Below are 16603 nucleotides of genomic sequence, written 5' to 3' on the forward strand. Positions count from 1 at the left end.
ATAAGCGATCGGGTGCAGGATTTTCGAAAGGGGGGCAAAAAATCAAACGAAAAATCCCATTGACTTAACATTGGGCCGAACTTTGACGGGTCATAGCTCCGCTTGAGGATTTTGTAGAAACATGTAGTTTACAACATTTGAAGAGGGTGATAGACTCTGTAAGAACATACATCACATTGGGGTGTAAGCTGCACCCCTGGGGTGTAAGAGGCACCCGAAAATTCCCATTGACTTATAATGGGGCAGGAAACATGCCCATATAAGGGAATAAAAAAGTTCCAGATGGGATATCTTCGCTTTACAATGTCGTAGAGACATGGGGGTGGGCTCATTTTACTCAGACATCCAATCAATTTATCAGGATAGTCCCAGAGCTATTAAGCCACGCCCCTAGCAACCACTTTTAAGCACCCTAGCAACATAAAATTCTAACAGTTATATCTCGACATCAGAACATCGTAGAATCACGGGGGTTGGACCGTTTTACTCATGACTCGGAGGGTAATCACTGGCCGCATCATTGGCCACTCCCAAGCCACGCCCCTAGCAACCAAATTGGAGCACCCTAGCAACCCAATAAACAAATCCTTATTTCTCCGCATCAGAACATCGTAGAGACAGTGGGGTTGGACCATTTTACTTGTGACTCAGAGCGTAATAACTTGCGACATCATTGGCCACTCCCAAGCCACGCCCCTAGCAACCAAATATGAGCACCCTAGCAACCGAATAAACAAAGCCTTATATCTCTGCTTCAGAACATCATAGAATCACGGGGGGTGGACCGTTTTACTCGTGACTCGGAGGGTAATCACTGGCCGCATCATTGGCCACTCCCAAGCCACGCCCCTAGCAACCAAATTGGAGCACCCTAGCAACAGAGTAAACAAAGCCTTATATCTCCGCATCAGAACATCGTAGAGACACGGGGGTTGGACAGTTTGACTCATGACTCGGAGGTTAATCACTAGTGGATGCCATTTTTTTCCCTAGCAACCAAATACAGTACCCTAGCAACAGAGTAAACAAAGCCTTATATCTCCGCACCAGAACATCGTAGAGACACGGGGGTTGGACCGTTTGACCAGTGACTCGGTGTGTAATCTCTAGTGGATGCCAATTTTTTCCATAGCAACCAAATACAGTACCCTAGCAACCAAATAAACAAAGCCTTATATCTTCGCACCAGAACATTGTAGAGACACGCGGGATGGACCGTTTGACTCGTAACTCTGAGTGTAATCACTAGTGGATTCCAATTTTTTTCCTTAGCAACCAAATACAGTACCCTAGCAACCAGATAAACAAAGCCTTATATCTCCGCATCAGAACATCGTAGAGACACGGTAGTTGGATTATTTTACTATTGGCTTGAAGTATAATCATATATTGTCCCCCGAAATTTGCCACAGCAAGCACCACTTCACATTTTCTTCAGGAAATGTACCTATCTAGTTATTATATCTTATTATTCTTATGTCTGCACACTTTTTCGGCGCGTAACTCGTCCCACACGGTTTGTCGTAGACACACGAAAGAGGGCTCAAATTGACCGGATTATTGAGGAGAGGTGTGCTATGACTTTTATAAGAGATCGGGTGCAGGATTTCCGAAAGGGGGGCGAAAAACCACCCGAAAAATCCCATTGACTTAACATTGGGCCGAACTTTGACGGGTCATAGCTCCGCTCGAGGATTTGGTAGAAACATGTGGGTTATAACATTTGAAGAGGGTGGTAGGCTCTGTAAGAACATACATCACATTGGGGTGTTAGTTGTACCCCTGGGGTGTAAGAGGCACCCGAAATTTCCCATTGACTTATAATGGGGCAGGAAACATGCCCATATAAGGGAATAAAAAAGTTCCAGATGGAATATCTTCGCTTTACAATGTCGTAGAGACATGGGGGTGGGCTCATTTTACTCAGACATCCAATCAATTTATCAGGATAGTCCCAGAGCTATTAAGCCACGCCCCTAGCAACCACTTTTAAGCACCCTAGCAACATAAAATTCAAACAGTTTTATCTAGGCATCAGAACATCGTAGAATAACGGGGGTTGGATCGTTTTACTCGTGACTCGGAGGGTAATCACTGGCCACATCACTGGCCACTCCCAAGCCACGCCCCTAGCAACCAAATGTGAGCACCCTAGCAACAGAGTAAACAAAGCCTTATATCTTCGCATCAGAACATCGTAGAAAAACGGGGGTTGGACCGTTTTACTTATGACTCGGAGTGTAGCAACTGGTCACATCATTGGCCACTCCCAAGCCCCGCCCCTAGCAACCAAATACAGTACCCTAGCAACAGAGTAAACAAAGCCTTATATCTTCGCATCAGAACATTGTAGAAACACGGGGGTTGGACTGTTTTACTTGTGACTCGGAGTGTAGCAACTGGTCACATCATTGGCCACTCCCAAGCCCCGCCCCTAGCAACCAAATACAGTACCCTAGCAACAGAGTAAACAAAGCCTTATATCTCAGCATCAGAACATCGTAGAGACACGGGGGTTGGACCGTTTGACTCATGACTCAGAGTGTAATCACTATGGGATGCCAATTTTTTCCCTAGCAACCAAATACAGTACCCTAGCAACAGAGTAAACAAAGCCTTATATCTCCGCATCAGAACATTGTAGAGACACAGGGGTTTGACCGTTTGACTCGTGACTCAGTGTGTAATCACTATGGGATGCCAAATTTTTCCCTAGCAACCAAATACAGTACCCTAGCAACAGAGTAAACAAAGCCTTATATCTCCGCATCAGAACATCGTAGAGACACCGGGGTTGGACCGTTTGACTCGTGACTCAGAGTGTAATCACTATGGGATGCCAATTTTTTCCCTAGCAACCAAATACAGTACCCTAGCAACCGAATAAACAAAGCCTTATATCTCCGCATCAGACCATTGTAGAGACACGGGGGTTGGACCGTTTGACTCGTGATTCAGTGTGTAATCACTATGGGATGCCAATTTTTTCCCTAGCAACCAAATACAGTACCCTAGCAACAGAGTAAACAAAGCCTTATATCTCAGCATCAGAACATCATAGAGACACCGGGGTTGGACCGTTTGACTCGTGACTCAGAGTGTAATCACTATGGGATACCAATTTTTTCCATAGCAACCAAATACAGTACCCTAGCAACCGAATAAACAAAGCCTTATATCTCCGCATCAGAACATCCTAGAGACACGGGGGTTGGACCGTTTGACTCGCGACTTGAAGTGTAATCAGCAGTGGATGCCAATTTTCTCCCTAGCAACCAAATACAGTTCCCTAGCAACCGAATAAACAAACCCTTATATCTCCGCATCAGAACATCGTAGAGACACGGGGGCTGCACCGTTTGACTCGTGACTCGGAGTGTAATCACTAGTGGATGCCAATTTTTTCCCTAGCAACCAAATCCAGTACCCTAGCAACCGTATAAACAAAGCCTTATATCTCAGAATCAGAACATTGTGGAGACACGGGGGCTGCACCGTTTGACTCGTGACTCGGAGTGTAATCACTACTGGATGCCAATTTTTTCCCTAGCAACCAAATCCAGTACCCTAGCAAACGAATAAACAAAGCCTTATATCTCCGCATCAGAACATTGTAGAGACACGGGGGTTGGACCATTTTACTTTTGGGTTGGAGTATAATCATATATTGTCCCGAGAATTTTGCCACGGCAAGCACCACTTCACATTTTCTTCAGGAAATGTACCTATCTAGTTATAATTGTTATGCCATATTTTTGATGAGTTTACTATAATTTCTACAAATTATCTTATGTTGGGGCTTTTCCATTGCATTGTACGGTACGATACAGCTCACTTTAGTTTTTTTCCCATTGGGTACAGTATGTATTAACCAATCCATTTTTTTGTGCCACCTCGGTGCTAAATAAAGAACGACTTAGGGGTGTTTTCCGGACATGGTCCCAGACTAAAATGCATGTTTGAGCTTCCTTAATTTAAAAACATGTTGCTCTGACATAGAGTATCTTAACATATCAGCGCCATCATTTTGTCTCAAGATGCACACCAGTATTGTTTTTTCTAAGGTATGTTTGTAAAAACAACTTAAATGTCCTGGATTAATCTAAACCTTGTCTGGGAAACCACCCCTAAGTGTTTAAAAACTTTGAACAACATATACAGCACACTAAGCACTCCATTAGTATTTCGTTTCACACATAGCCAATAGTCGGCCCATATTAAGCATCTAATGATCAGTATGTTATCTTACCTAAAACCCACTGTTCTGAAAGACTGTGGCTCTCCTCTGGTTTTTTGCCCTTATAGTCTCCAATGCAGATTCCCGCCTGTCGCACACTGCGGCACACAGTACCTCCACACAGCTGAATGAGCTCTGATAGGCTGCTGCAGGGAGGCTGAGAGTGTGGGGACACAAACATGGGAGGCTGATCCTGGAACAGGTCCTGCTGATGCTCACCAGCTGACAAGTGCTGCTGTAGCCGGCATATCTGCAAGAAAAGTTCAATGTTTAGTACACTTGAGTTTCCAAGAGTGAATGTAGACAATGAATGCACTCTGTAATAAAGGGGAAACATGTTGACACACGTCTAAAAAGCAAACTTTCCAAAGTTGTAAGTCTAAATGTAAAAACTGCCCTAAGAAAATCAGACCAGTCTTAGAGAGCAGGAATATTTCAATGTTCCCCCAAAATCCAAACTCTGCCTTCAATTACTTACCTTTCATATTTTTTCAAAATGTACCTTTATGTATTCAAAGCTTGAACAGATAATTCAATTCTATTGTATGAAACAAGTACAGATTTTCTTTAATGTTTTAAAGAAAAAAACTTTAATGTTTTAAACATTCAAACATTTGATATTAGATTTTACACCCCTTTTCAGTGAGTTACATTTTGCAGAGATCTGGAGGTGGTACCCCCTCCTCCTTCACTTCAGTACATGAGTGATGGGAAGTTTGGTGTTGGGTATGTGTGCATAACAAAGGCCTTGTGACATTCACAGTTTGCAGTTGATCAGGGTAATTCATCAAAGATTATACAGTACATAATGGCATCTTTTGCTTGTTTGAGCTCCCAGGGATCCAATCGGAGCAGGCTATTCTTTCAGTCCAAGTGATCTCAATGGTGCACACCAACAGCGCGAATGCTGTCCCAGCACACATTCACATCACTGTCGAGTGGGAAAACTCTGGAGCGTGCTCCGTGACTGCTACGGGTCAGTGACAAGGCTGAAAGAGACAATCTGCTCAGTTTAACAAAATTGCCTGATGCAGGATTTCGAGTTTGTCAAGGAGCTGGATAAAATAGAAACAGGCAGGAAAAAAGTCAGGGAATAGTTTTAAAGTGTTGGACCATTTCAGACTTAACGTTTTAAGCTTTAAAGGGGACATTCCACAAGACGTTTTTAAGATATTAAATACATCTTTGATGTCCCCAGAGTACATATGTGAAGTTTTAGCTCAAAATACCATATAGGTAATTTGTTGTGACATGTTAAAATAGGCACTTTATGGGTCTGAGCAAAAATGCTCAGTTTTTGTGTGTATCCCTTTAAATCCAAATGAGCTGCTCAGGTGGGCGGAGTCTCAAGCGCTGGCGCTGTAGACATTACAGAGCATCAAGAGGGATATTCTCTCACGAAAGAAGTTAGTAAGCGATGTTCAGCATTATATATTTGAACAAGTTTAAAAAGTCAATCATCTGTTTTATGGATACTAAATACATGTTTATCAGCAGATGGGGAACATTATGGAATAAAAATAAAGACTTTAAGGTCTCATGCTGCCAGTGTTTTAAACAGGCACAATGATTTTCAGCATGTTACAATAAAATCCACTTCCACAAACACTCAGAAGTTTACTTTTTGACCAAACCACACGAGCACATTTAAATGATCTGTAATAAAACAACACGTTTAATGCTTAAACTTTAGAGAAACAGATCAAATGACATGTTTACGTTTATTGTGTACACATATTTAACACATTCGCGTTTCTGTCAGTCTCTCACTCTCTGTCTTGTAACTCCTCGTATTCATTTGAAACTTCAGAGAAACATTAAACAACATATTTACTTATTGTGTATGATAGTGAATACGCGTTGTTCCCTTACTTTGTCTCGTGCAGTGCATTAATCCTCGTGTTCATTCATATAAACTTTAGAGAAACATATTAAACAACATTGTTCGCTCCCTTGCTCTCACTCACTCACTCTCTCTCTCTCTCTCTCGCACTAAGGTAAAGTTAATCCTCATGTTCAACCTTTAGAAAGACCATTAAAACTACAAGTTATAAGATTGTAGGCTACTGTTTGTGTTTGAGGGAATACAAACGTGTCGTGCTGTCAGTCATTCTTTCTCTCTGTCTATCGCACTCATGAGGCCGTTCATGGTTGGATAGCGCAGTTGAAGGGGCGGTATCATTATAATAAGATCCCCTACCTACTTCATGGGGGGAGCGAAATCTGAATGACCTATATATTCACATGCTTGCAGAGAGAGCCTTACCAAAACAAAGTTACAGGGTTGCTATTTTTCATGTTTTCTGGGTTGGTAGAAGCACTTAAACATGGAAAAAGTCAGATTTTCATGGAATGTCCCATTTAATAAAAGAGGTGAATAGGGATGCAGCGATACCACTTTTTTGGAGTACGAGTACGAGTACGAGTACTTGCATTTCAGTACTTGCCGATACCGATACCGAGTACTTAATAAAAAAACATGATTTAAATTTACAGGTAACAGCTTTAGTCATATAATTTAACAAAAAAACAAAGGACTAGTTTTCCAGTTTGTTGCAAACTCTGCCTCTTTGGACAACACAAGAGGCATTAACCCCTTACACGCCGCTCAAACATAGACATTTCTCAGACCATGGTATCGATTCCAGGTATCGGGGGACTTTTAACGAGTACGAGTACTTTAGAAAATGTGGTATCGAGGCCGATACCCGATACCAGTATCGGTATCGGTGCATCCCTAGAGGTGAAGGTACAAAGTTTAGAACTGAAGGAATGCAAAAGAAACAAGAATGATGTAACATCAATGCGCTGCTTGTTATCGGCTTGTTAAGTCTGACATCATGCACCGCTTCCGGGTCCAACTGCTAACATAGTGAAATAAATTAAAAAACAATGCTAATATACACTCGTATCATAATGTAAAAATACAACAAAAAAAAAACTAATTTTTGCCCCCATAACAAAATCCAAAATAACCAGACACTGGCTTATAGAAATGTTTTTGTTTTATGAATTATTAATATATTGCTGTAGGTGGTCCCACGAGACTTGAGACTGCAGTGTACACTGTGAGTTTATGAAAGTTCTGCTTAAAAATGTAATATTAATAAATAGTGTTAATAAATGTCTTTTTAAACCGTATCGTCCATTAACATGACTGGAGACTTGGACCCAGAAACAGAATCCTTACATTATTCAAACAAACGTAGCGTAGCTAACTCCTCCCCCTCCCTTCCGTGCTTTCATGAACGGGACCAACCCCCACCCCCAAATCCTTCTTGGCGTTTATTGGCTGTAACACTTTGTTTTGTTTCGTGGTGCAGGTTTGGCCACTGTGTGTATATTGAAGTAAGTAGAGCCTGGGCTGTCTACAGAGATCGCGTTTTTTTTACAGTTTGATCAGCGGTCAGGTAGCAAGCAGATAGTGAGGAGATGTTTGCTGTATGTAACAAAAAATGTTTTATGGTCTAAAACGCGTGAATTCGCTTAGAGCACCTTTAACAAGTGGCTAGATTACTAAACATAATGTTTCTAAAAATAACACAAAAATTCTGATCTTTCATGTCTTTATTGAACACACTCATTCAACATTCAAAATGGCAAAGGAAAAATTAAGTGAACCCTTAGATTAATTAATGGTGACCGGTAGGGTTGCCGCGGTGACAGAATTTTCCCACCGGTTAATCGGCGCGTCACAAACCCGGTGATCCCGGTTTCACCGAGTGGGAGGGGCTTATAAATGTGCATGCAGACGTGCACATTTTACTTTCACTTTTGAATTACGCAACTGTTGAAATGCAGCGCTTGCGTACGCTGCGTTAAATCGCGGATGAATTTGCGTGCAATGTGAGTGCAACAGCTGGTTTAATTAAGTGCTTGAGTCAATGTGCGGAGGTAATTCTCACAGAACCTGCCAGTCCCAAGCAGAGCAACCGGCTACTTCTACATAAAGCGCTGCTTGAATGATGTGTTTATTATTTTTCTTGATGAAAAACAACAACAACAAATTGATCTCGCTTATATTAAACATCATATATGTATATTATAACAACAACGAGTAAGCACGCAGTTTCTGTCATCATCTGGTCAGTCAGCTCGTCTCGCGAACTCTGACAGAAATAAATGAAATCTGACACCTGCTGCTCTGTGACGCGTGTTCAGCTCCGATGAATTCAGTCAGCAGACACATTCAGTTGTTGGTATGTTTTCTCTTTCAAACGAAACTACATGATTTAATTACAAGAAAATATCAAAACGACGGTGAAAGACGGTGTCGCGGTGGGCAAGTGATCTAACCGGTGAGAGGCTGAAGCACCGGTTATCACCGTTTCACCGACTATCGCGGCAAGCCTAGCAATAACCTCAACCAGGCGCTTCCTGTAGCTGTGGATCAGACCTGAACATCGTTGAGGAGGAATTTAAGCCCAATCTTTTTGGGAGAACTGCTTTAGCTCTGTCATATTCTTTGGCTTTCTTCAAGTCAATCCATAGCATCTCTATTGGGTTGAGGTCTGGGCTTCACCAAACAAACGTCCATATCCTTATCTGATGCAGAAATGTTATAAAGAAGGCACATTGCGAGAGTAGAGGCACTATCAGTCCGGGCTTCTCTACGCAGCAGAGGCCGATGGTTGAGGCGTCCTCCCCTGGCTCCTCTACTCCAAAAGGCGGATTTTGTTTTTCTGAAGCCATTCTGTTGTGGACTTGCTCCGGTGTTTTGGGTTGTTGTCTTGTTGCATCACCCACCTTCTACACAGTTTCAGCTGACGTACAGACATTCTCACATTATCCTGAAGAATTGTCTGATAAACTTGGGAATTCATCTTTCCCTCAATGATTGCTGGCCAGGCCCTGATGCAACAAAGCAGGCCGAAATTATGTTTCCTCCACCAAACTTTACAGTTGGGATAATGTTATCATGATGATGTGCCATGCCCTTTCTAGACCAGACGTAGTGCTGTGTGTTTTGTCAAATAGTTCATTCTTAGTTTCTTCAGTCCACAAAACATTTTGCCAATACAGCTGTGGAGTGTCAATTTGCTCTTTAGCAAACTTCAGGCGTGCAGCAATCTTCTTTTTAGTAAACAGTGGCTTCCTTCGTGGTGTCCTTCTTTGGATACTCTGCTTGTTCAGTGTTTTAAGTATTGTAGACTCATGAACAGAGATGTAAGCAAGTTTCAATGATGCCTTCAAATCTTTGGCTTTCATGCAGGGTTGTTGCTTTACCTCATTGATGAGTCTTCGTTGTGCTCTTGGTGTCATTTTGACTGGACGCTCACTTCTTGCTAGAGTAGCAACAGTCCCAAAGCCTCTCCATTTGTAGGATGTTGCCTAACTGTAGACTGGTGAATTTCTGAAGTCTTTGAAATAACTTTGTAACCCTTTCCAGCTTTATGTAAAGCAACAATTTCTAATCGTAGCTCCTCTAAAAGCTCTTTTTGGCGAGGCATGGCTAACATAAGTGTGTTCTTCTTGTGCAGAGCAAACTCCAGAAGTTTGAGGGTTTTTTATCAGTCATAGTAGCTGTAGTCCACACCTCCAAACATATTATTAACAATGTGCTTAAACCTGACTCCAATTAGCTTTTTTAAGATCATTAACTTAAGGGTTCACATACTTTTTCCACAAGCACTATGGCTGCGTCCAAAAGCTAAGGCAGCTGACTTGTTGCCTTGCTGCCTCATGAGGTAATGACTTTAGAGGCATGAAGGCAGCTGCAAGAAGCGCTTTGGGATACACTCAATAGGCAGCATTATGAAATTTAGTTTGAAATATAAACAGAGAGCACCTTTGTGTTAACTTATCCCATATTTAAAAACTACAATACTAATTTCTCGCTAGAAATGCAATTACAAAGTGAAAATAAAACTTTATTTACACTAAATTTGTGCTCCAGCTGCTTTCTTGGCTGCCATTTTATTTTTTCAAACTCGACCAGGCTCGACAAATCACATTCCCCATGCACAAACACGCATAGAATTGTGGGACAGGATGATGAAGGTATCTCAGGAGACAGGAAGAAAAAAAGAGCTGAGGCAGATGGAGGAACAGAAGCTTGAGGAGTAGGCTGGAGCCTGGGCTTCGGCTGAGTAGAGGAGCCCGGGGAGGACGCCGCAACCATCGGCGTCTGCTGTGTAGAGAAGCCCGGACTGATGCCTGTACTCTCGCAGTGTGCCTTCTTTATAACATTTCTGCATCAGATAAGGAAATGGACGTTAGTTTGGAGAATGTTTCGAGGCAAGAGAGCAACTTTGCGCGTGATTGGACATGTTTATTTCAAAGACGTGTTTCGGCTTACGAGCACAAGCTCCAACAGCTGAGGCAGCGCGTCTGTGGAGATATTGTGCAGGGGACGCGTTTGTGTGGAGGATGCAGGGATAAACGGATGTCTGACTGTAAAGTGAGTGTTTCTATTTTCTTTGTTATACTAGTAAGGTGGCATTTAAGTACACAATGGCATATCTGAGCAGTGTTTTATATGGATATGTGAAAGCAATGAGGCTGATATTACACAGATGTAATTACAGTAAACAAGAGACAAAAAGAAAATTGGTAAAACTAAATAAACATTTAATATGCATACCCTTTTTTAAGTACTTGGAAAGACATTTGTACTGCGGATCTGAAACCACACGTTACTGTTTGAATAAGGGCGTTTTCACATTAGCACTTTTGGTGCGCACCCGGGTTCGATTGACATCAGAGTTCGGTACATTTGGATGATGTGAACGCTGTTTTCCGAACTCGGGTGCGCACCCGCGAAACGTACTCGAGTCCGCTTAAAAAGGGTGGTGTGGGGTCCAGTTCATGTGAACTCCAGTTCGGTTCGCTGCTAATGTGAGCGCAATCGTACCAAATCACGGAAGTTAACTACTGTTAATTACGTATTATATGGAATGTCCCACCAAAACAGACGTGTGTGTTTGTGTGCGTGCACTTACCTTGACAACAAAATGCATAGAATGCTTGCTTGACTTTTGTTCTTATTTTTTTTAAACCTTTGGTTTTGTTTTCAAAGAAATAATACAGAAACGCACTTGCGTCTGTCTGCCCCAAACATACTAAAGTCGTTTCGATGAAAACGGTCTGTCCGCCGACGTCAATTTTTGCGGAGGCATTCAGAAATCATCTCTCTGCTTGGAGTTCGTCAATCACGCTTGTCGTCTTCTCGTTTACAGCGGTTGCCAAGCAACATGAGAACGCGCCGGCTGCAGCTTGATGATGCAAGCGTACCGCGGTTCGGATGCAAAAATAATATGTGAACACAGTCCATGGGGGGCATGGGGAGGGGGGAGCAATCGAACTCGGGTTCAGACCAGGCAATCGCACCAAATGTGAAACCGTCCTAAGACTTTGCTACACACCAGACCAGAGTGTTATTGTGTGTAACACAATATAACATTACGTTTAAAAGTAAGTCATGATTGGTGTCTGTCAGACACAGTGGTGGCTATTTTCTTTGTTTAACTAACGTGGCATTTACGTACACAATAGCATATCTGAGCCGTGTTCCGATTAATGGGAGTGGCTTGCAGAGCTGTGCATTGTGGTGAATAGTGGGAGTTGTAGTTTTTCATACAAATGTGCTCTGAAGTCACGTTCTGTCTTTTCTCGGTCAAATAGGCACAAAATTCTAAATTTATGTTACATTTCGACTACAAATATGACACACTTTCAATAAAGATTAATGTTCCTATCGATGAAATGGCCCTTTAATCAAACGCTCAAAAGTTTGGTCACCCAAAAAGGCTAATGCTTGAAATTCATTTATAGACAAACAGTTTTAATACGTATATATTATTTATTTACTAATTATTATTATTATTATTATGAGTTGGAGCAAAATAATGTCCAGAGTGTGCACAGCTGTAATGTAAGCAAAATCTGGGTGCCTTAAAGCAGGGGTTCTTAAACTTTTCTAGCCAGGGACCCCTTAAAGAGGAGAAAAATTTTGAAGGACCCCCTTAAAATTCTAATGGTTCCTTAGCATATTCTTACCTTAAAACATATTTTCATTATTTTTTACTAGCGGTTAACAAAACACATTCTCATAAATCATGTTAAGTAAACATGTGTTTTTAAGAGGGTTGTTTTGTTTGAGTAACATTTGAACAACAGGTATACTTTTTAAATGATCTTAAAACCTTTAATAAATTTAGCAATAGCAAGAGTCAAAGAAACCCTGATGGTTTCTAGATGAAGTAAAACTGAAGTCAAGTATGGAATGCATACTCCAAATGTGACCTCTGCATTTAACCCATCCATTGAGTAGTGAACACACACACACAACCAGAGCACTGGGCATCTGTAACTACACCGCAACCTGCCAGCCACGAGACATAACCAGTTACTCTTGCCAGACAAGCCCGACTTTCTAACCACTAGCTTACGACTGCCCCCACATGTAAGTATCCCTTTTTAATAATACAACACATTTTTATCATTTATAATAAATTATTTCACTGACCTCCTGGCTAAGCATCGAGGACCACAAGGGGTCCCCGGACCCCACTTTGAGAACCCTTGCCTTGAAAATATTTTTGATTGTTGATTTATTTTTGGTTCATATATAGTATATATTTTAATAAACTATAGTATGGGTAGACATAAAATGCTAGCTGTTAATATATGACACTAAGAAAACACAAAGACTTTTTTCTTGGTGATTAAAAAAATGGATGCATCAAATGGATAAACAACATCTACATACTACTGTTTTCATAAAGTGAGCAAGTCTCCTGTGTAATAAAAGGAAAAAAATATTTAAAAGGGACGGAGCTTTTGCACATTGTAAACTGTTTAAGAAAAATAAGGACATTATGTAATTTCCTTCCTCCTGCAACTTCCTTGTAACACAAAATGATCAACACAAACAGAAACCCACCCAGGCATGTAATACGAAGAGATGATTCAGGCCTTGCACCTGAGCAATGGCAGGCTTTGCACTGACTGTGACTGTGGAATAGACCTAACATAGGTACAGTGCTAGCACAACACTCTCTTATTGGTAGAGGTAAAGCTATGTCAAAATATTTAACCCCTTAGCATTCCTGAAAAAGGCTAAACACATCTAAAAAGGGTTTACATCATTAGAATCAAAATAATCTCAGCTTATCAAGGGTACAGTATGTGACATGTTTAGCTTTTTGTTTTTGAGTTGTTGTATGTCATAAAGTTTTCTGTCAAATATTGCTGTGATCCTCTTGCGGTACACTGGAACTTTAAGGGGTTCAGCGAACATGATCAGGAGATACATGGAACTTTGTGTAAACGATGACACGAGTTATCGTCTCCATCGTAAATCTCTTTTCTTGGACTACAACAAACACAGATTGTAGGCAACAGTTTACTTCCTGGGATTGGTGATGTAGACAAGACCGACATTATTATAATTCCTCCCGCTTCAGACTCACAGCATGTAAGTTAACTCCTGTTAGCAACCGAATCTTTCAAACATGGTAAGAAGCGTCACTTTCCAGCTGACGTCAGAGATATTCCGACCAGTGACAACGTACAGATTAGCTGGCCAATCAGAGATAAAGAGTTTTGATGAGTTTTGTACAAAATCAGTGCGTTTGAGGAAAGCAGTATATCCGGAGCTACAAAAATGTACGGGATGTGGAAAATAATGTGTTTTTTAACCATAAACCATGCAAACTGATTATATTATACCAAATACAAAGTTTTTTAGCAACGAAACATGTGCACTTTAATAGGAATTTTTTTGCTGCTATGTTTTTGCTGCTGGATCCAGTTCAGTTTTTAAATAATCCAATGGTTTATGTTTTTAAAAGATCCATAAATGCTTTAATTGGGGATTGGAGAGAGGATGTTTTGAGTTCTGGCTTTCCTGTTGGTCCACTGCTCGAGCCTGGCACTTACAACACAAGAAATGAGTTTGATTCCCAAATGCACAAATTGTAAATGATGTTAGAACATCATGCCCTTTTTAATCAGAAATATGACATGATCCTTCTAGATAAAACACATGAGGAATTATAGTGGTTAATGCTAAGCCTTTGATTTGGCAAATAACCAAATATTTGTCAAAACACAAAAATGTCATGTTTCTTCCGGTGCATTTCCAGAAAAATCTCTGACGCACTCCTGAGCAAATAAAAGCTTTGATGGTCATCATAAAGCTATGTTCTCTCAGGTGTCAATGGAAGTGACGACAAGGACACATGATATCCAAAGCAGGGTAGACACCCGAGGGGTTAGACAAAACATCCTCTGAGCGGAATTATTTCCTCCAAAAACACCTGCCTTCCCCTTCCTTCATGTCAGCTTTTCAGGACAATATGCAATATCATCTACAACAAGGATGTGTACTAATCAATCTGCCTTACATTACTTTTTTCAACTCTTAAAGTCTTCAAAATATATATCCATCATTCATTTTAATTCAACTTCAAACAACTCTGACCACAATAATAGTCTCACATTGCATATCTAAATTCAACCCATAGGACTGTTTGTCTAATACCCCAAATACTACTTACAGTAGCGTTTATTAATTTAGCGCCTCAGGTGAAACTTTCACCAACGGTCATCATTAAATTATACAGTGCCCGCCATAAGTATTGGGACAATAATAGCAAAATTGGTGTTTTATTTTTCACCTGTTTTAACATACACAATTTACAAACTCAATGGAACAACATTCTTGGATTTAAAATGTGATCATATTGAGACAACTGGTTCACAAGTGATAAGTGATGAGCTGTGTCCATCAGGGCTTTGAACCAGATTTTTTTCCCAATTGGTTCGTTCCGAACAGAAACAGTATTTTAACGTTTCCGGTTTTTGGTTCAACCCTAAAATTGATGTTCCTGAACTGGTTAGAACAAAAAGTTGAGTGCAATTAAACACACGCACACGCACACGCACACGCACACGCACACACACACACACACACACACACACACACACACACACACACACACACACACACACACACACACACACACACACACACACACACACACACACAGACGGAGGATGAATTCCAAACGGCGCTTCAGGAAGAAGATCCAGCATAAACAGTCGCTCCACATAAATTGAAAAAGACGTTGTTTTTCAGTGCTTTATTCACTAAATGTATTTTAATGGACTACAGTATGAGACACCGTAGCGCAACTCTCTCTCAAGTTTATACATCAAGAGTTCTGATCTTTGAAGGACATAGGGATTCACGTTTGATTGGAGTTGGACCGGACAGATTCAACAACATTTTTTGTACATACAGAAAATTGCTATTCCTATTTAAATTTTCGTATTAATCCGCGAATCGCATGCGAGCCGAACCGTGGGTCGTGATCTGTACAGATCACGGATCAACTGCGATCCGTTACCCCACTAATTAGTAAAGAACAAACATCTTGAGATACTTGGTAGCCTACAATATTTACCTCTTATGATTGAGCATTAGTGAGTAATGTTAGGCTACTTCCTGGTGGCAAGCTTCTCATTTCTCCGACGAGTCAACGACGACCGGAAGTGAACTTCGAGTATTGCACAGAAATATTGTCAAAGAATGAAAAAAATAACGGTATTAACCAGTTACCATTATTTTAAATAAATGTTTCTGTTCCAGAACATATATATTTTTAAAGTTTCTGGTTTCGTTTCTGTTCCTTGCAAAACATCAAAAGTTTCTGGTTTTCGTGAATGTGTTTTATATGGTTGAGAATTGGTCGGGTTTAGGGTAGGGGTGGGGTTCTGTGTTCAAGTTCAAGTTCGGTTTATTTTCAGGAATATATGGCCTCTCGGCCCAAAATTCCACAAATTTCATACCATGGCGGACAATCTCTTTTTCATTCCTTGATACAGTGCCAATCGCCATGCATACACATAATCACACAAAATACTAGTGCTGTGTTCAAAATATCGATACAACGATACATCGTCATGGACGCCTGACGATGCGCGCATCGATACAGCACCTTCCGTATCGATTCGGATGTACTTTTGAAAGTAACGTGACGAATTGCTGTTGATCCGTGATCCATATGGAAAGGACGCATGTGTCCCACGGAGTACGTTGAGTTAAAGGTGGTGGGGTATACTTTCACTTTGCGTGTCTGTCTCGCTGGCGCACATGTCTGCATAGTGAGGCGCTTACCCCCGCTCTCTCTCTCTCACGCATGCATTAAAGTCAATGATTTCAGTATGAAAGCGCAGATATCTTAGCCTATACTACTGCAAAGCAGGGACGTGCACAGGGGGGTTGCTCAGGTTGCCCGGGCAACTGCCCATATGCCCTTCTCGACTCAAGTTGCCCTTCCGAGGTGGAACATTTTTTTTTACTTTTACTTCGTTTACACTATGCAGCGTTCCTTCGTTACTGTATTTTAATTAATTACG

General features: G+C 41.1%; 1 protein-coding gene across 2 annotated transcripts in view; it reads right to left on the reverse strand.

Annotated features, from left to right (window-relative positions):
- Nucleotides 1-16603, reverse strand: part of mcph1 (microcephalin 1) — a 72592-nt gene that overhangs the window by 12187 nt on the left and 43802 nt on the right. For both annotated transcript variants that reach the window (XM_065250513.2, XM_065250504.2), the window contains exon 14: nucleotides 4250-4487. In XM_065250513.2, the coding sequence (XP_065106585.1) occupies nucleotides 4250-4487 (238 nt within the window). The remainder of the gene's footprint in view (nucleotides 1-4249; nucleotides 4488-16603) is intronic.

The sequence above is a fragment of the Paramisgurnus dabryanus genome, chromosome 20 (genome assembly GCF_030506205.2).
Source record: "Paramisgurnus dabryanus chromosome 20, PD_genome_1.1, whole genome shotgun sequence".
Lineage (NCBI taxonomy): Eukaryota > Metazoa > Chordata > Actinopteri > Cypriniformes > Cobitidae > Paramisgurnus > Paramisgurnus dabryanus.